Source organism: Mustela lutreola, chromosome 10, assembly GCF_030435805.1.
Source record: "Mustela lutreola isolate mMusLut2 chromosome 10, mMusLut2.pri, whole genome shotgun sequence".
Classification (NCBI taxonomy): domain Eukaryota; kingdom Metazoa; phylum Chordata; class Mammalia; order Carnivora; family Mustelidae; genus Mustela; species Mustela lutreola.
In genome coordinates this window covers 109,271,872-109,292,494 of record NC_081299.1, presented here as the reverse complement: position 1 = coordinate 109,292,494, position 20,623 = coordinate 109,271,872, and the positions used below count along the sequence as shown (strand labels likewise).

The following is a 20,623-nucleotide window of genomic DNA, read 5'->3' as shown; positions in this document are numbered from 1 at the left end:
ATGTTACCTGAACATAAACAGTAACTTTCATACAAAATTTTGTCAGCTTTCAGAGTATGAGAAAGACTGGACACAGTAATTAACTCCTAATGAGATCAAATTAAACTCCATACGCCTGAGCTGCCTGGTCCCACAACATGGCCCAAGATGTTCTATTATATTACCTGGCAAACCGCTCCTTATCATTAGACATCTGATCATCGTCACACCTAAAAAGAAAAATAAGGTTAGCCCAAAGCATTATACTTGTTATATCTACTTCATCTGAAATGAAAACTAGAAAGGAGTAAAAATATTCAACAGGGGGGGAAAAATCCAATGGAAAAGCATCGCAAAGCAAAAGAGATAGTAATACCATACAAAAGAACTTAAGAAAGCCATGACTATTATTTGTCAGGATTCTGATATTCTCCTTTACCCTTACTTATCAGACACTCCAAAAAAAAAAGATGATGATCTCATGAGGGCACAGCTGACTGCCTGGTCAACACTACTCTGAGGTTAGGGATAGTTGTGTTTTAATTATGGCAAAAAAACATGGAACACAAAATTTACCATCTTAACCAATTTTTAGAGTACTATTCAAGTAGTGCTAACTGTATTTACATTGTTGTGCAAGAGATGTATAGAACTTTCTAATCTTGCAAAACTGAAATTCTATATACACTAAACATCATCTTCCCACCTGCTCCCCACCTGACCCTCAGTTGCTAGTAACCATTACTGTACTCTCTAATTTTGACTACTTCAGATATCTCATGTAAGTGAGATTACATATAGTCATTCTGTGACTGGCTTATTTTACTTAGTATAATGTCCTCAACATTCATCCATGTTGTAGCACATGTCAGGATTTCCTTCCTTTTTAAGTCTGAACAATATTCCACTGGACATATATGCCACATTTTCTTTATGCATTCATCTGTCAATAGATATTTGGTTGCTTCCACCTCTTGGCTATTGTGAAAATGGGAAGTGCACATGAGTGTGCAAATATCTAAGACCCTGTTTGAATTATTTTGGGTATTTATAACCAGAAGCGGGGTTGTTGAATCATATGGTGATTCTGTTTTTGATTTTTTGAGGAATCTTCATACTGTTTTCCAGAGTGGTTAAATTTACAATTTACATTCCAACCAATAGTGCACAAGGGTTCCCACTTTTTCACATCCTTACCCAACACTTATCTTCTATTTCTATGATGGTGCCCATCATCATGGATGTGAAGTGGTATCTCATTGTTGTTTCAATTTGCATTTCTCTAATGATTAGTGATGCTGAACATCTTTTCATATGTTTGTTGGCCTTCTGCATATCTTCTTTGAAAAAAATGTTGATTCAAGTGGTTTGCCAATTTTTAATCAGGTTTTTTTTTATTGAGTTGTGGTAGTTCTTAATATTATTATAGAGATTAATCTCTTATCAGATACATGATTTGCAAATATTTTCTCCCTTACATGGGCTATCTTTTCACTGTTTTCTTTGATGCACAGAAAGTTTTAAGAGATAGCTTGAAATTATGACATAAACAATGTTTTTTATCTCTCTGATCAAGGAAACACAATCCATTCATCCCAACAACTTGTACTTAATAAACCAATAAATCGTATCTGCTAAATACGGAAACTATAGGAATTACTGAGGGAGGAAAATCTTAAAGTAAAAAAAAAAACTACTCTCTGGATGATCTAAATTTTCTTCTTACTGCCACAGGATATAGCAAAGATCTATCAACTTTGGGCAGAAAGTGCTTTTGGGAAATAATAAGTCTCACAAAAAGTCTCACAAAATTTGCAGTTAAACCAGATATTACATTAGAGTCAAAATTTATACTGCTCCTTTACCGGCTGTAAATCCTCAACTAATCCAACCCCAAGAATTTTCAGATTTTGAAAATAACAAGAAAGCAGAGAAGAATGGGCAAATCCATGGAAATGTAAATGAATTCCAGCTCAAGAACAAATGGTTTGTTCCTAGGACACGAAATATGCTTTAAATCAGATGCTACTAACTCCTAGTGAAACATGTAACCTAAAGTGAAAAGAGAGACCTTAATTTACATATTAACTTTGAATCTCAAGAATGAGTCTTCTAGATCCTTGGCTGGAAGCAGGTTCCAGAAATCAATCAGAACACAGGGCCCTGGGCCCTATCCCTGGCCTACCGAATTACCTTTTTTTAACATAATCTCTAAACCCAATGTGGGGCTTGAATTCACAACCCCAAGATCAAGAGACACGTGCTTTATCAACTGAGCCAGTCCATACCTACTGAATTGGAATCTTGACCTTAACAAGAAACCCCATATGGCTTTGTATACACATTAAGGTTGAGAAGCACTACTGTGAACACTAGTAACTCTCACAATGCACCTGGAGTTTCTAAGCCTTTATATTATTAAAAATGATTTTTTAGGGGCGCCTGGGTGGCTCAGTGGATTAAGTCTCTGCCTTCAGCTCAGGTCATGATCTCAGGGTCCTGGGATTGAGCCCTGCATCAGGCTCTCTGCTCAGCAGGGAGCCCACTTTCTCCTCTTTCTCTGCCTGCTTCTCTGTCTACTTGTTATCTCTGTCAAATAAATTTAAAAAAAATCTTTTAAAAAATGATTTTGTAGGTGTCTGGAGAATATAACAAAATGACATTTGAACAAATCAATGAAAACATATGATAAATTACAACTTTCAAAAGTAGCATCCACCAAAGAAATTTAGTGCTGACTTATGGACACAGTGCAAATAAGGTTTTCACACACTGACCAGAGAGGAAAAATTCCAACTGTTTAAAAAGTAAATAAATTTTAGGGCGCCTGGGTGGCTCAGTGGGTTAAGCCGCTGCCTTCGGCTCAGGTCATGATCTCAGGGTCCTGGGATCGAGTCCCGCATCGGGCTCTCTGCTCAGCAGGGAGTCGGCTTCCTCCTCTCTCTCTCTCTGCCAGCCTCTCTGCCTACTTGTGATCTCTCTCTGTCAAATAAATAAATAAAATCTTAAAAATAAATAAATAAATAAATAAATTTTAAAAGAAGATAAATTTTGTGATGTCTCTCTCAGGTATCATGACCCACTAGGTAAAATGATTGTGACAGTCTTTTTTTGTGGCTGGGGAAAGAACAAATGAACTGATCTGTATATAGTTTGTGACTACTAGATTTTGTGGAAATGAAGACAGTGACTCAGGGCCAGAGCTAAGTGAGAAGTATAAATAAGACTAGTGGTGGGGCACCTGGCTGGCTCAGTTAAGCATCTGCCTTTGGCTGAGGTCAGTTAAGCATCTGCCTTTGGCTGAGGTCAGACTCCCAGGGTCCTGGATCCGCAGGGAGCCTGCGTTTCCCTTTCCCACTCCCTCTGCTTATGTTCCCTCTCTCATTGTCTCTCTCTCTCTAATAAATAAAGTCTTCAAAAAAAAAAAGGAAAATAAAGACGAGTGGTTACCTATATGCCATGCATATGCACAATTCGGTCCCACCAATAGCATTTATCATTATAATTAGGGATTCCAAATTGGAAGAATTCCCATAACTGTTTTTATTTTATTTTATTTTATTATTATTATTTTTTTTTTAGATTTTATTTATTTATTTGACAGAGAGAAATTACAAGTACACTGAGAGGCAGGCAGAGAGAGAGAGAAGGAAGCAGGCTCCCTGCCGAGCAGAGAGCCCGATGCGGGACTCGATCCCAGGACCCTGAGATCATGACCTGAGCCGAAGGCAGCGGCTTAACCCACTGAGCCACCCAGGCGCCCCTTTATTTTATTTTTTAAAAGATTTTATTTATTTATTTATTTGAGAGAGAGAGAGAGATCTATCACAAGTAGGCAGAGAGGCAGGCAGAGAGAGAAGAGGAAACAGACTCCCTGCTGAGCAGAGATCCTGATGCAAGCCTCGACCCCAGGACACTGGAATCATGACCTGAGCTGAAGGCAGAGACTTAACCCACAGAGCCACCCATGCGCCCCTCCTAGAACTGTTTTAAAAAGTGGGACACCTGGTGGCTCATTTGGTTGGGTATCTGACTTCAGCTCAGGTCATGATCCCAATATCCTGGGATGGAGTCCAAAATCAGGCTCCGCAGGGAGCCTACTTCTCCTTCTGCCTGATGCTCCCCCTGCTTGGGTGCATTCTCTCTCTCTGACAAATAAAAAAAATAAAATCTTAAAAAAATATATCTATCCTTCCTCCCAAATTGAAATATCTTTCCCTCTTCACATTTATTAATACTCACTAAGTCTCAAGAGCTCTCTTGGAGAATTATTTTCTCCAGTGCTCTGCAACTACTTCTTTATGGTAGCCAAGTTACAGTTGTTTTCAAGAGTATCTGGTAGGGTTCAGCAACGAGTTAGTAGTGAGAAATATAAGCCTAAATAAAAATACTAAAATGAGAAAAAACCCAGATGTCCTTGACAGAACTTAAGCATTGTAAAACTAAACAACGGCAAGGAATTTACAATATAGACATCCTCCATGCAAAAACAAAAACCGAGGACATTATGAATGTATGTAACACATATACATTTTAATATACTTATCTATGTACTGAATATTTCTGAAGGATACTCAATAAACTGGAAACTGTAGTTGTCTAAGGGGAAGGGTCTAAAGTAGAAAGGAAAACAGGCCTGAACTACACATAACTTCGCACTATTTAAAAACTTATAAAATATATTACTTTTTTTTTTTTAAAGATATTTATTTATTTGAGAGAGAGGCAGTGAGAAAGAGCATGAGAGGGGAGAAGGTCAGAGGGAGAAGAAGACTCCCCATGGAGCTGGGAGCCTGATGTGGGACTCGATCCCGGGACTCTGGGATCATGACCTGAGCCGAAAGCAGTTGTCCTACCAACTGAGCCACCCAGGCGTCCCAAAATATATTACTTTTTAAGATCTAGTTAATAAGACAAATCAAATCTGGACATTCATATAATAAAATAATGGCTTTTTTTAAATAGGGCTTCTTTATTAAATATTTGTTACTCAACAACGTAGACCCACCTAGGTAATATTTTCAACTTTGCAAAGGAAAAATGGCAGGTTCCAGTCAACATTATCTTCCTTTCTTTGACTCTTACTGTTTTCCTTACTTAGAAACAAAGCCAAATAATGGGTCTTTAACAGGAATAAATATTTCCCTTCTCTGAAAGAACTCCTCCATCAATGTATCAAAAAGTCCATTTTCAGTACTCCAGAAGATTCATCATTCAAGGATACAATTTCTAATTCTTGCTCTGTAGAAGTCAACAGGTATGAGAAAGTATGAAAAGTACATTAATGACCCCCCAATGAATTACACCTTAGCTTCCTAACACAGTGACTCAGGACTTGGGACATAAAATTTGCTTTAGCCAATGGAAACTAGCAAATGTCAATACAAAGCAGAGGCTTGATAAGCATTTAGAATGGGACTTGCCCTTCAGATTGTAGACACTGGCATATAAAGAAACTCAGTCTGGGGAGCTTGAGTGGATCAGTGGGTTAAGGCCTCTGCCTTCAGCTCAGGTCATGATCCTGGGGTTCTGGGATCGAGCCTCGCATCGAGCTCTCTGCTCAGCGGGAAGTCGGCTTCCCTTCCTTTCTCTCTGCCTGCCTCTCTGCCTACTTGTGATCTCTGTCAAATAAACAAATAAATAAAATCTTTAAAAAAAAAATAAATAATAAAGAAACTCAGTCTGACCTCCTTAAGGATAAAAGACCACGAAGAAAACAAAATAACCATCCAGTCAATCCGCAGCATTTTGAGAAATAATAAATTGTTGTTTTTAAACCACACAGCAACTAACTGTAACAGAGGGTTTTGGAAATTCTCTGCCCTCTCTTCACTAGAACCATTAAAAAAATGTTTGAAAACTTTAGGAAGTATAATATAATAGGAAACTTTAGTTTTGGATAAAGCACTTACCTCAGGCCTAAGGACAAAAATATTGCAAGTCAGAAATATAAAGATCATGAACTAATTCTTAATATCAGAAATCTAGAGAAAAAAATTTAAAATCTTACCTCAAAAATTTACTGTTCCCTTCTCCTTCATCATCAAAATCCAACCTGGGTAAAGCCAACAATAAATATTATAAGCTCATTGACACAGAACAGTAAGACATTAAAAATTCTCAACCCACAAGTTATCTGAACACCTACCCAAATAGAAGAAGGAAAACAGGAAGTGGACAGAAGTCAAATGAAGATATGTGACTTCCCCCTTTTACCAAACTGGGCAATCAAAAGAGTCTGTGCTAGGGACGCCTGGGTGGCTCAGTTGGTTGGACGATGCCTTCGGCTCGGGTCATGATCCTGGAGTCCCGGGATCGAGTCCTGCATCGGACTCCCGGCTCCATGGGGAGTCTGCTTCTCTCTCTGACCTTCTCCTCATTCATGCTCTCTCTCAAGTAAATAAATAAAATCTTTAAAAAAAAAAAGAGTCTGTGCTACCTAACATTTTCCTAAGTTGGCAGTCCACCTTTGGCAAAATTTTATATCAGAGTACAACCTCTACCAAAGAAACAGGAATCCACTCAAAAATGAAAATAAAAAAATTATTAAGTCAGGTCCATTTTTCAATTCTATAGTCTAAGCTATGTTACTAGACTTCTGAAACATATTCTAAAACAGTGATGTTACAAAAGAGACCAATGTAAGATCTCATAAGGTTACTAATCAATGATTCTTTACATCACACATCTAATAAACATGTAGCATATGCTACATTAAAGACTTGCTAGATGAGAGGAAAAATAAGAGACTTACTCTCAAGGGACTCTCTACGCAAATACAAAATAAATACAAAACAAATGAGAATAGGAAAGCACCATGTGAGGAGCATAAGCAATATGCTGTAAGACATTTAGCATATTCAGGGGATTAGGGAATATTAGGGAAGATTATAGGTAACAAGGTAGGCCAACCTCCTATTAATCTCTACTCTACTGAACCAAAATATTACCACCTCATCCCAGTGATCACTCTTGGCATCTCTACTAGCCTTATAACCTAACATTATGAGTCTCTAAATGGATTACATATGAAGTACACAGCGTCAATCCTGAAAATGTTCATTCCTCTTCCTCCCTGTAGCCCCCTAATTACTAGTCAAAATTCACCTGGTAACTCCATTTCTAAGAAACTACCCTAAAAAAAAGACTAAAAAGAGAAAAAAAAATTTATGTACAAAGATGTTCACTGAGCATTACATATAACAGCAAAATCTTTAAAACAACTTAAATATCCCAAAATAGGAACTGAGTACATCCCTTTATGTAACTTAAAAATCATGCTTTTATAAAATATTTAACAATATGAAAAAAAAGGTTACAGATGGTTAGGTGGAAAGACCAGGCTATAAAAAACTGTATAATTACAGATTACAACTACTAAGAAGATCTACATATAAAGAATGAAGAAATTATACTAAAAAACGTATAGGAGATGATGGGGTAGTAAGATTATCGCTATTCTTCTTTCTTTCTATTTTCCAGTCTTTATTTAAAAGAATGTGTATTCTTGGGTGCCTGGGTGGCTCAGTGGGTTAAAGCTTCTGCCTTCGGCTCAGGTCCTGATTCTAGTGTCCTGGGATTGAGCCCCACATCAGGCTCTTTGCTTGGCAGGGAGCCTGCTTCCTCCTCTCTCTCTCTCTCTCTCTCTCTCTGCCTGCCTCTCTGCCTAATTGTGATCTCTGCCTGTCAAATAAATAAATAAATAAATAAAATCTTTTTAAAAAATAAATAAAATAAAAAAATAAAAGAATGTATATTCTTTTAAGGAGTCAATCCCATTTAGAGTTGCACCCAAACTATAAAATACCTGGGAATAAAACTAACCTAAGAGGCAAGTGATCTGTACTCAGAAAACTATAGAACACTCATAAAAGAAACTGAGAAAGACACAAAGAAATGGAAAAATGTTCCATTCTCAGGGACTGGAAGAAAAAAATTGTTAAAATGTCGATGCTACCTAGAGCAATCTATACATTCAATGCAATCCCTATCAAAATACCATCAACTTTCTTCACAGACCTGGAAAAAATAATCCTAAAATTTGTATGGAACCAGAAAAGACCCCAAATAGCCAAAGGAATGTTGAAAAAGAAAATCAAACTGTGGCATCACAATTCTGGACCTCAAGCTCTATTGCAAAACTGTAATCATCAAGACAGTATGGTAGTGGTGCAAAAACAGACACATAGATCAATGGAACAGAATAAGAGAGCCCAGAAATGGACCCTCAATTCTATGGTCAACTGATCTCTGACAAAACAGGAAAGAATATCCAATGGAAAAAAGACAGTCTCTTCAAGAAATGGTGCTGGGAAAATTGGACAGCCACATGCAGAATGAAACTGGACCGTTCCGTATACCACACACAAAAATGAACTCAAAACAGATGAAAGAGCTAAACGTGAGACAGGAATCCATCAAAATCCCAGAGAAGAATACAGGCAACAACCTCTGTGACCTTGGCCATAGCAAATTCTTGCTAGACCCATCTCCAAAGGCAAGAGAAACAAATGCAAAAATGAACTATTGGGACTTCATCAAAATAAAAAGCTTTTGCACAGCAAAGAAACAGTGGACAAAACCAAAAGACAGACAACAAATGGGAGAAAATATCTGCAAACGACATACCAGATAAAGGGATAGTGTTCATAATCTATAAAGAACTTATCAAACTTAACACCCAAAGAACAAATAATCCAATCAAGAAATGGGCAGAAGACATGAACAGATATTTCTTCAAAGACATACAAATGGCCAACTGACACATGAAAAAATGCTCAACACCGCTCAGCATCGGGACAACACAAATCAAAAACCACAATGAGAGAACCACCTCACACCAGTCAGAATGGCTACAATCAATGAGTCAGGAGATGACAGATGTTGGCGAGGACATGGAGAAGAGGGAATCCTCTTAAACTGTTTGTGGGACTGCAAGCTGGTGCAGCCACTCTGGAAAACAGTATGGAGGTTCCTCAAAAAGGTGAAAATAGACCTACCCTACGACCACCCAGCAATTGCATTACTGGGTGCAAAGATACAAATGTAGTGATCCAAAGGGGCACTTGCACCCCAATGTTTATAGCAGCAATGTCCACAACAGCCAAACTATGGAAAGAACCCAGATGTCCGTCGACAGATGAATGAATAAAGATGTGGTATATATGTACAATAGAGTATTATGCAGCCACCAAAAAAAAAAAAAAAAAAAAAAAAAAAGCAAGCATTTGCAATGATGTAGATGGAACTAGACGGTATTAAGCTAAGTCAAATAAGTCAATCAGAAAAAGATAATTATCATATGATCTCACTGATATGTGGAATTTAAGAAACAAAACAGGATCATTGGGGAAGGGAGGAAAAAATAAAACAAGATGAAATCACAGAGGGAGACAAGCCATAAGATACTCTTAAACATAGGAAACAAACTGAGGGTTGCTGGAGGGTTGAGGAGTGGGAGAATGGGGTAACTGGGTGATGGACACTAAGGAGGACATGTGATGTAATGAACACTGGGTATAAGACTGATGAATGACTGACTTCTCCCTCTGAAACCAGTAATACATTACATGTTAATTAACAGGTTTAAATTAAAAAATAAATGAAATTAAAAATAAATAAAAGAATACATATTACTACTTTTAATATATTTTCCTGATTACCAATAATACCTATTCATTTTAGAAAATCTGAAAATAAAAACAAGTTTCCATAATCTCATCATCCAGAAATTTGGTAAGTTAAGTATCCTTTCAGTTTTGCTACACACACATTACACATATTTATTTCTGACAGAGAAGTATGTTACAAAAACTGTAACCTCCCAACATACTGAGAACATTTTTCTGTACTGATATATACTTGTCACTTCCAATAGCTGTATAGAATTCCATTTCAAATAACTATAATTTACTCAACCAATCTTCTAATTTTGAAATTTATAGTGCTTCTAATTGTTTGCTATTATACATAACCATAACATTGTTGTTTAAGAGAGTGAACTCTAAAACCAACCTCCCCAAATTCATATCAAACAATGAATTAAAATGTGTAAAACTCTTGGACACATAGCAAGTCTCAGTATGTTACTCATGTTACCAAATAAACCCAAGGATGGCTCCTGCATTATTATTAGCTGGTGAAATTAAAGATTAGCTATATTAGCTACAGAATTTTTCTTTTTGAGAGAGAGAGAGAAAGCTAGCATGAATGTGTGAGCAGGGGGAGGAGAGAGAGAAAAACAACAGAGAATCTCAAGCAGGCTCAGGCCCATTGCGAAGCCCCATCTCATGACCATAAGATCACGACTCAAGATGAAATCAATCTGGACACTCAACCAACTGAGTCATGCAGGTACCCCTTAACTACGTAATTTTTAAAAAAGAAAACAAAAGGGTGCCTGGGTGTCTCAATGGGTTAAAGCCTCTGCCTTTGGCTCACGTCAGGATCCCAGGGTCCTGGGATCGAGCCCCACTTTGGGGGCTCTGCTCAGCGGGAAGCCTGCTTTCTCCTCTCTCTCAGCCTGCCTCTCTACCTACTTGTGATCTCTGTCTGTCAAATAAGTAAAATCTTAAAAAAAAAAAAAGAAAAAAGAAAAAACAAAATGAGAAATTTAAGAACAACAAAAAAAGTGGACAAAATACTACCCATTCTCCCAGGCCTTTTTTTTTTTTTTTTTTTTTTTTAAGATTTATTTATTTACTTGCGGCATCTCAGTGGCTCAATCACTTGGGCGTCCTACTCTTGGTTTCAGCTCAAGCCATGGGTCATGGGATGGAGCCCAGAATCAGGCTCACAGCTCATCAGAGAAGATTCTCTCCCTCTGCTCTGCCCCCCATGCGCACACACTCCCTCTCTCCCCTAAATAAATCAATCTTTATAAACAAATCTCTTTAAAAAAGAGTAATGCACAAATTATACTAATAAAAAAAATCTTAAAAGCAGCAAGACAAAAGAAGTCCTTAACTTACAAGGGAAAACCTGTAAGGCTACAGAGGATTTCTCAACAGAAACTTCGCAAGCCAAAAGAGAGGCATGATATATTCAAAGTGTTGACTGGAAAAATCTACAGCCAAGAATACTCTCTATCCAGCAAGGCTATCATTCAGAAGAGAAGTGATAAAGAAGAGTTCCCCAAACAAAAATTAAAGGAGGTTGTGACCACTAAACCAGGCCTGCAAGAAATATCAAACTGATGAGTGCAGAGCAGAGACCAAAGGTGACAAAGACAAGAAAGGATCAGGGAAAATCTCCAGAAACAACAAAAGAACTATAACAAAATATAAAATAGTTATAAATACATATTTATCAATGATTATTTCAAATGAAAATCGACTTAACATTCCAATCAGATGATACAGGGTATCAGAATGGATTAAAAAAACAAGACCCAGGGACGCCTGGGTGGCTCAGTTGGTTAAGCAGCTGCCTTAGGCTCTGGTCATGATCCCAGCGTCCTGGGATTGAGTCCCACATCGGGCTCCTTGCTCAGCAGGGAGCCTGCTTCTCCCTCTGCCTCTGCCTGCCACTCTGTCTGCCTGTGCGCGCTCACTCTGACAAATAAATAAAAAATCTTAAAAAAAAAAAACAAGATCCAACTATATGCTGCCTACAAGAGCCTTATTTTAGAACTAAAGACACCTGCAGATTGAAAGTGAGAGGGTGGAGAAACATCAAATAGATGTCAAAGAAAGTTGGAGGAACAATACAGAAACAAAGCAGACTCCTAGGTTCTTGCATTCTTTTAGTTCTGCTTTCTTATCAGGGTAGTACTAGCCTCATGGAATGCCTGTGAATGTGATCTCTCTATTCCATTAATTGTAAGATTCTGATAAAGATCGTCATTATTATTTTTTAAATTTTTGTGGGGTTCGCCAATGAAGCCATGTGCCCGGTTTTTTGTGCTGGGAAATTTTTGATACCTAATTCGGCTTTCATTCATGTATTGGTTTAAGGATATTTTCTACTTCTTAGATTCAAGATTCATGATTGAATCTTGGTAACTTGTGCATTTTTAAGAAGTTACTTTTTTATCGGGTTTGTCAGTACATGATTATGGTAATCTGTTATCACACTATGTATTTCTGTGGTTATCTATTGTATTGTTTCCCTTCCATTTTGGTTCTCATTTTGATTTTTGAGTCTCCTTTTTTTCTTAATTAATTTAAAGCACTGCTAATTTTTTTTTTTTTTGTAAAAACTGGTCACTACTTTCTTTTTTTTAAGACTTTATTTAGTTATTTGATACAGAGAAAGAGAGATCACAAGTAGGCAGAGAGGCAGGCAGAGAGAAAGGGGGAAGCAGACTCTCTGCTGAGCAGGGAGCCCAAAGCAGGGCTCAATCCCAAGACACTGAGAACATGACTTGAGCCAAAGGCAGAGGCTTAACCCACTGAGCCACCCAGGCAGCCCTCGTCACTACTTTCAATGTTATGTTATTGTTTATTCTGGTCTCTTATTTATTTCTGACTTTTCTTTGTCATTTCCCTCCTCTACTAGATGTCAGCTATTTATTCATTTTCTAGTTCCTTATGCTATAATGTTACCTTGTTTATTTGAGTCCTTTTATAGGCATTTATAGCATAAATTTCATTCTATCATCTGTTTTCATTGTATCCCACAGGTTTTAGAATACTGTTTTGTTTTGAGTCATATTTTGACTTGCTGTTTGATTTCTTATTTGGCCCACTGCTTGTGCAGTAATGTGTTATTTAATTTTCACATATTACATTTTTTTTTTATAAACATATATTTTTATCCCCAGGGGTACAGGTCTGTGAATCACCAGGTTTACACACTTCACAGCACTCACCAAATCACATACCCTCCCCAATGTCCATAATCCCACCCCCTTCTCCCAAACCCCCTCCCCCTGGCAACCCTCAGTTTGTTTTGTGAGATTAAGAGTCACTTATGGTTTGTCTCCCTCCCAATCCCATCTTGTTTCATTTATTCTTCTTCTACCCACTTAAGCCTCCATGTTGTATTACCACTTCCTCATATCAGGGAGATCATATGATAGTTGTCTTTCTTCACATATTACATTTTTTTTTTAAGATCTTATTTATTTGATAGAGAGACAGCCAGAGAGGGAACACAAGCAGGGAAGTATGAGAGGGAGAAGCAGGCTTCCTATCAAGTAGGAAGCCCAATGCCGGGCTTTATCCGAGGGTCCTGGGATCACGACCCGAGCTGAAGGCATATGCTTAATGACTGAGCCACCGAGGCACTCTACATAATAAATATTTCATATTTACATTGCACATTCTCCACCTTTATTGTTGATCTTTAGTTTTGTACCATTGTGGTTGGAAAATACACTTGGTATGATTTTGGTCTCTTAAATTTGTAGTATTTGTTATGCTACTTTTTATGTGATTTAACCAGGGGTTTGTTCTGTGTGTACTTGAAGAAAACATGTATTCTATTTTTCTTGGATGGATTGTTTTACATATACCTTTTAGAACCATGTATTCTAAAGCATGCTTCAAATAAGAAATGCTCTTATTGGGAGAAGGGGGGTGGGGTTATGGACATTGGGGAGGGTATGTGCTTTTGAGTGCTGTGAAGTGTGTAAACCTGGCGATTCACAGACCTGTACCCCTGGGAATAAAAATATATGTTTATAAAAAATAAAAAATTGTTTTAAAATGCTCTTATTAAAAGAAAAAAAAAACTTTAACTGAGGGTATTCATTTAAAATAAAGCACATCAGGGCGCCAGGGTGGCTCAGTGGGTTAAGCCGCTGCCTTCGGCTCAGGTCATGATCTCAGGGTCCTGGGATCGAGTCCCGCATCGGGCTCTCTGCTCAGCAGGGAGCCTGCTTCCATCTCTCTCTCTCTCTCTCTGCCTGCCTTTCCATCTACTTGTGATCTCTCTCTATCAAATAAATAAATAAAATCTTTAAATAAATAAATAAATAAATAAATAAAATAAAATAAAGCACATCAGAGGGAAGGTGGGGGGGAATGGGTTAAATAGGTAAAGGGGATTAAGAGTATATTTGTCATGATGAGCACCTGAGTAGTAATTATGTATAGAATTGCTGAGTCACTGTATTATACACCTGAAACTAATATAACTCTGTATGTTAATTATACAGTAATTAAAGTAAAAATCTTAATAAAAAATAAAATTAAAAAAAAATTTTTTTTAAACCTGCATATAAGAAACTTAGATAAAAACAGTAATTCTGTATAAGGAAAAAAATCCAGAGACTAAAGAGCGGTATCTGACAGCACTGTAGTTAGTAAACAGTTGAAATGAGAGGACTGGGCATAGCAAAGAGGATTCAGCCACTAATTAAATCAGGCTGGCTTGTAGGAAAGCCATTCATGATACAATACCCAAACTCACCCTGGTCGCCGCTTAATAGCCCTGTGGACAATGGCTCCTCCACCTTGAATCCCAGGCCCAGGGTTTCCTGAGGCAATGGCTGGACCCAGTGATGGTACATCTGATGTCATTTCTATCAAAGAAAAATAGAAATATACATGTAAGAAAGACAGTCCTTTCTCCTGATAATGATAATCATCATCATCACCGAGTTTGCTAGAAGACTCAAGGTATAGACGAAGTCCCAGCGGCTTGCTAGAAAACCCAAATGCTCATATCCAGATTGCTCTTCTTGAATTCTTACACTGGTGAAAGCATACATTCCCTGTACTTCAGTTTCCCCTGCTTCACAGAGTTTGGAAGAGAGAGTACTATATTCTAACTGCAGCCTTCACTTTTTTTAAGATTTTATTTATTTATTTGACAGAGAGAGATCACAAGTAGGCAGAGAGGCAGGCAGAGAGAGAGAGGAGGAAGCAGGCCCCCCACCAAGCAAAGAGCCCGATGCAGGACTTGATCCCAGAACCCTGAGATCATGACCTGAGCTGAAGGCAGAGGCTTAACCCACTGAGCCACCCAGGCGCCCCTGCAGCCTTCACTTTTAAAAGCTTGTGATAGTGACATAATGCTGATCTAAAACACACACACACAATCAGTCTTATACATTTTACTCATGCAATATAGAACCCAAAATAAATGGAATTCTAACTCCACCTAGCAATAACAAAGCAATATTCTCCTTTCCTCTCCCAAAGAGGCATCAGTGAAAGCCAGCTAAAACAGGTTTAAATAAGATCCAGGCATCTGGGATGCTTGGATGGCTCAGCTAGTTAAGCATCTGCCTTCAGCTCAGCTCGTGATCCTAGGGTCCTTGCTCAGCGGGGAGCCTGCCTCTCCCTCTTGTCTGCAGCCTCACCTGCCTGTGTACACACCTGCTCTCACTCCCACTCTCTCACAAATAAATCATTAAAAAAAAAAAAAAGATCCAATATCACACAGTACAAAAATACTCAAATACAAAAATATTCAAACTTTAATTTTAAGAAAGAAAACCACTCATCATACCAAGAACCAAGAAGATCTCAAACTGAATGAAAAATAACAATGATATGACACAGATGTTAGAATTATCTAACAAAGACTTTAAAAGAAGTCATGATAAAAATGCTTCAGTAATTATTAATACAGTTGAAAGCCTCAGCAAAGAAACAGTCTCAACAAAGAAATAGGGTAAAAAGAAGAATCACACAGAAATTTTAGAAGTGAAAAATAACTGAAATAAAAAATTAAGGAGATTGATTCAATAGCAGAATAGAGAGAACAAAGAGAAGAACCAGTGAAATGGAAGGCAGAACACTAGAAATTACACATTAGAATACTAGGAAAGAAGAGAAAGAGGGCAAAGCTGAAAAATGATGTCTGAAAATTTCTCAAATTTGGCAAGAGATGTAACCTACAGATTGAAGAATTTGAGTAAACTCCAAAAGCATAACCTAAAGAATTGCATTCCAACACAGATCACAAATGTCTAAAAAACTAAAGATAAGTTTTGGAAGTAGCTAGAGAAAAATGACACCTTACCTACAAAAGAAAAATATTTCAAACAGCAGATGTTTTATCTGAAATCATGGAGGCAAAAAGAATGTGGCATGATAGCTTTTAAGTTTTGGGGAAAAAAGTACTGTCAACCCAGAATCCTGCAACCAGTGAAAAGATCACTTAGGAGTGAAGGGGAAATCAACACACTCTGATGACCTAAAACTATGGAGAACTTGCAACCAGCAAACCTATCCTTAAAAAATGGCTAAACAAAATTCTCTAAACAGGGAAGAAATTATAAAACAAGGAATTTTGGAACACATCAATACATATCAAGAAATAAAAACACAGTATGCAAAAATATGGGTAAAATCATAGGCTTTCCTTTTTTTTTTTTTTAATTTTCTAAATTACATTTGCTGGCAGAGGCAAAAAATACAACACTGTCTGACATGTTTCTGAATGTATACAGAGGAGATATTTATGACAATTAAATTACGAATGGGGATTATAAAGGGAGGTAAGATGTTAACACTTAAAGTGGTAAAATGACACCACCCATACACTGTGATATTATGATATATAATGCAATGTCCACTCCAGCAATTACCTGGAAAGCTATACAAGGGGAGCAATAACCTGGAAAACTATACAAGGAGGTACACCAGCAAACATTACAAATAAATCAAAATGCAATTCTTTTTAAGATTTTACTTTTATTTATTTTACTCTTTTAAGGTTTACATAAATATATTGGTGATCCCTACACCCAACGTGGGGCTCAAACCCACAACCCCAATATCAAGAGTCACATACTCTTCCAGCTGAGCCAGCCAAGCACTCCTCAAAATGGAATTCTAAAAAATGTTCAAGGGGCCCCTGGGTGGCTCAATAGGTTGAGCATCTGCCTTGGGCTGAAGTCATGATCTCAGGGTTCTGGGACTGAGCCCCATAATCAGCTCTCTGCTTATCAGGGAGTCTGCTTCCCCCTCTCTCTTTGCCTGTCTCTCTGCCTACTTGTGATCTCTCTCTCTCTGTCAAATAAATAAATAAATAAATAAATAAAATCTTTTTAAAAAGTTCAAATAACCTACAGGAAGGCAGAGAAAAATATAGAGAAGCTAAAACCAAAACAAACAAATGAAAAAGAAAACAGCAGACTTACGCCCTAACATAAAAAAATTTATTAAATGTAAATGGTCTAAATATACCAATTAATATAAAGAGATTAGCAGAACAAACAAAACAATATGGCCCAGTCTACAAGTTGCTTCATATGTAACAGTAGAGACAGGTTGAAAGTTAAAGGATGAAAAGACATACATCATATAAACACTTACCAAACAAAAGCAAGAGTAGCTATATTAATAATAATCAGATAAATTCCAAAGCAAATAAAATGACCAGAAACAAAGCGCATTATATAATGTGCAAGCCACCAAGAAGACACTTGGCAGCTATGCACTAAACAAGAGAGCTGCAAATATCTGTTAAACAAAAACCGATAAAACAGAAACAAGAAAATGATTGTAGCTGAAGACTTTGACATTCCTCATTCAACTAACAGAACAATTAGAAAATCGGCAAAGACAAAAGATCTCAATGACACCCTCAACCAACTAATTAAGATTTACTGACTCTACCCCATAATAGCAGGTATACCTTCTTTTCAGGTGTCCCCAGAATATAAACCAAGATAGATATATCCTGGACCATCAAGCCTAAACAAATTTACAAGAATGAAATCAAAGCTTATATTCTCCAACTAAAAGGGAATAAAATTAGAACTCAGTAACAGGTAACAGAAAAATCACCAACACTTGGACACTAAACGACACATTTCTAAGTAATCAATGAGTCAAAACAGAAGTCTCAAATGAAATTAAGAAAAAACAGAACTAAAATGCAAATTAAAATGCAAGATAGTTAAAATTTGTGAAATGCAGCAAAAACTGTACTCAGGGAAAATTTTATAGCACTAAAATGCTAACACTGGAATAAAGGAAAAGTCAAGTCAATCATCTATGGCTGTTTCAAGCACCTAGATAAAGAACAAAATAAACCCAAAGCAAACAAAATGAAGGAATAGACAACATAAATCAATGAATTTGAAAACAGAAAAATACTTAAAAAAAAAATAAAATCAAAAGCTAGTTCTTTAAATAGATCCCCAAAATGGCAAGACAAGGAAAAACATAAACAAAAACAAACACACAAAAAACTACCAATATCAGAAATGAAAAGAGAAAAAATAAAATAAAAAACGAAAAGACAGATATCACTACAGACCTCAAAGAAATTAGAGAGAAGTAATAATACTAGGAATGACTTACAAACATAAATTTGACAACTGAGACAAAATAGGCCAGTTCTTTGAAAAAACACAGACCCAATAAAAATCAGATGATGTAAATAGCCCCATAAATATTAGGAAATTGAATCCATATATTTTTTTAAGATTTTATTTATTTTCTTGACAGAGATAGCAAGAGAGGGAACACAAACAGGGGAAGTGGAAGAGGGAGAAGCAGGCTTCCCACCAAGAAGGGAGCCCAATGTGGGGCTTGATCCCAGAACACTGGGATCATGACCTGAGCCTAAGGCAGACGCTTAACAACAGAGCCACCCAGGTGCTGCTGAATCCATAATTTTAAAACTCTCAAAAAAGATATCTCCAGGTCCAGAAGGAGAATTCTACCAAACATTAAAAAAATTATTATCAGTTCTACACAATCTCCTCCAGAAACTGGTTGAGAAAGAAGACACCAATTTTTACAAGGCCAGAATTACCCTGGTACCGAAACAGACAAAATCACTACAAAAACAAAGCAAACGGACAAAAAAAACTAGAGATCAATATTCGTCATGAAAACAGATAAAAATTCTTAATATTAGCAAATAAAATTGAGCAATATGCAAAAGAATTATATAACATGACCAAATAAAGCCAACTGGTTCAATATCTAATAATCAACATAATCCACCATATTAATAAGTTAAAGAATAAAAATAACATGATCATATCAACTTAAGCAAGAAAGCATTTGATAAAAACCAACAACCATTCCTAACTTAAAAAAAAAAGATCAGAAAAATAAAAATAGAGGGAAATGTCTTCAACCTGAAAAAAGAATCTACCCCTCCAAAAACCCCAAAACAACAAACAACAACAACAACAAAAAAAAAGAGAGAGAGAAAGAAAGAAAGAAAGAAAAAAGAGAAAAAAAGGCCTCAAGTTAATACTTAATTGTGAAAGACAATCCTTTTATGATTGGGAAGAAAGCAAGAATGTTCCCTCTTATCACTTATTCAAACATATTGTGGGAAATCCTAGCCAGTGCAAAAAATGCAAGAAAAGGAAACAAAAGGCATAAAGATCAAAAAGGAAGAAATAAAACTATCCCCATTCACAGATGGCATAACTATCTTTGTAGATAATTCTAAGTAATCTATCAAAACAACTCACCAGCAAGTAAGTGATTCCAATAAAACTGAATGATACAAGATTAAACTGCTTCTATATATATTAGCAACTAGTAGACACCAAAATTTAAAATACCAATCTACCTACAGGGATGCCTGGGTGGCTCAGCCAGATTAAGCCGCCAACTCTTAGTTTTGACTTCAGTTCACCATCTCAGGGTCCTCGGATCAAGCTCTGCATTAGGCTTCGCACTCACTAGGGAATCTATCTGAGGATTCTCTTTCTCCTCCTTCCCCTGCTCCTGCTCACACTTTCTCTAAAATAAATAAATAAATCATGGGGTGCCTGGGTGGCTCAGTTGGTTAGGCATCTACCATCCGCTCAGGTCATGATCCCTGGTTGCTGGGACTGAGCCTCCTATCAGCCTCTCTGCTATGCAGGGAGTCTGCTTTTCCTTCTGCCCCTCCCCAACTCATGCTCTCCCTTGCTCTCTCTCTCAAATGAATAAAATCTTTAAGGAAATATAAATAAAATAAACCTTTTAGGGTCCCCTGGGTGGCTCAGTCGTTAAATGTCTGCCTTCACTTGGGTCATGATCCCAGGATTCTGGGAATGAGCCCCACATCATCATGCTCCCTACTCAGTGGGAAGCCTGCTTCTCCCTCTCCCACTCCCCCTGCTTGTATTCCATCTCTCAATGTCTCTCTGTCAAATAAATAAAATAAAATATTTTTAAAAAATAAAAAAGCTATTTGTAATCACTTAAAAAAGAAAAAAATACAACAAACATCACAGGACTTGTATGCTGAAAACACAACACTGATAAAAGAAATCACAGATCTAATAGAGAGATACACCATGCTCATGAATTCGAACTCAACATAAAGATGTCAATTTTCTTCAAATTGATACACAGGCTTAATGTGATTCTTATCAAAATTCTACCAAGATGTTTTTACAAACAAGATAATTCTAAAAATTTTTAAGGAAAGGTAAAGAAACTAATAGCTAAAAACAATTTTGATGAAGAAGAGTGGCAGGAATCAGTCTACCCAATTTCAAGGCTTTATGGTAATCAAAAAGATTTATGGTAATCAAAAGTATGGAGTCTTGGCAGAGGGACAGACACAGAGCAATGGAACCCAGAAACAGACCGATACAAATATGCCCAAATGATTTCTGACAAAAGTGCAAAAACAATTCAACAGAGGAAAGATCATCTTTTCAACAAATGGTGCTAGAGCAACAGGACAACTGTAGATGAAAAAACTGAACCTCAACCTAAGTTCTGCCCTTTATATAAAAATTCATCAGAATGGATCACTATGTCAATGTAAAAACTATGTA

General features: G+C 37.0%; 1 protein-coding gene across 5 annotated transcripts in view; it reads right to left on the bottom strand.

Moving 5' to 3' along the window:
• ARNT (aryl hydrocarbon receptor nuclear translocator) overlaps positions 1-20,623 on the bottom strand; it is a 72,052-nt gene that overhangs the window by 37,764 nt on the left and 13,665 nt on the right. For all 5 annotated transcript variants that reach the window (XM_059138226.1, XM_059138225.1, XM_059138227.1 and 2 more), the window contains 3 exons: positions 14,335-14,446; positions 5,990-6,034; positions 165-209 (listed from right to left, as the gene is read on the bottom strand). In XM_059138226.1, coding sequence (XP_058994209.1) covers positions 165-209; positions 5,990-6,034; positions 14,335-14,446 — 202 coding nt within the window. The remainder of the gene's footprint in view (positions 1-164; positions 210-5,989; positions 6,035-14,334; positions 14,447-20,623) is intronic.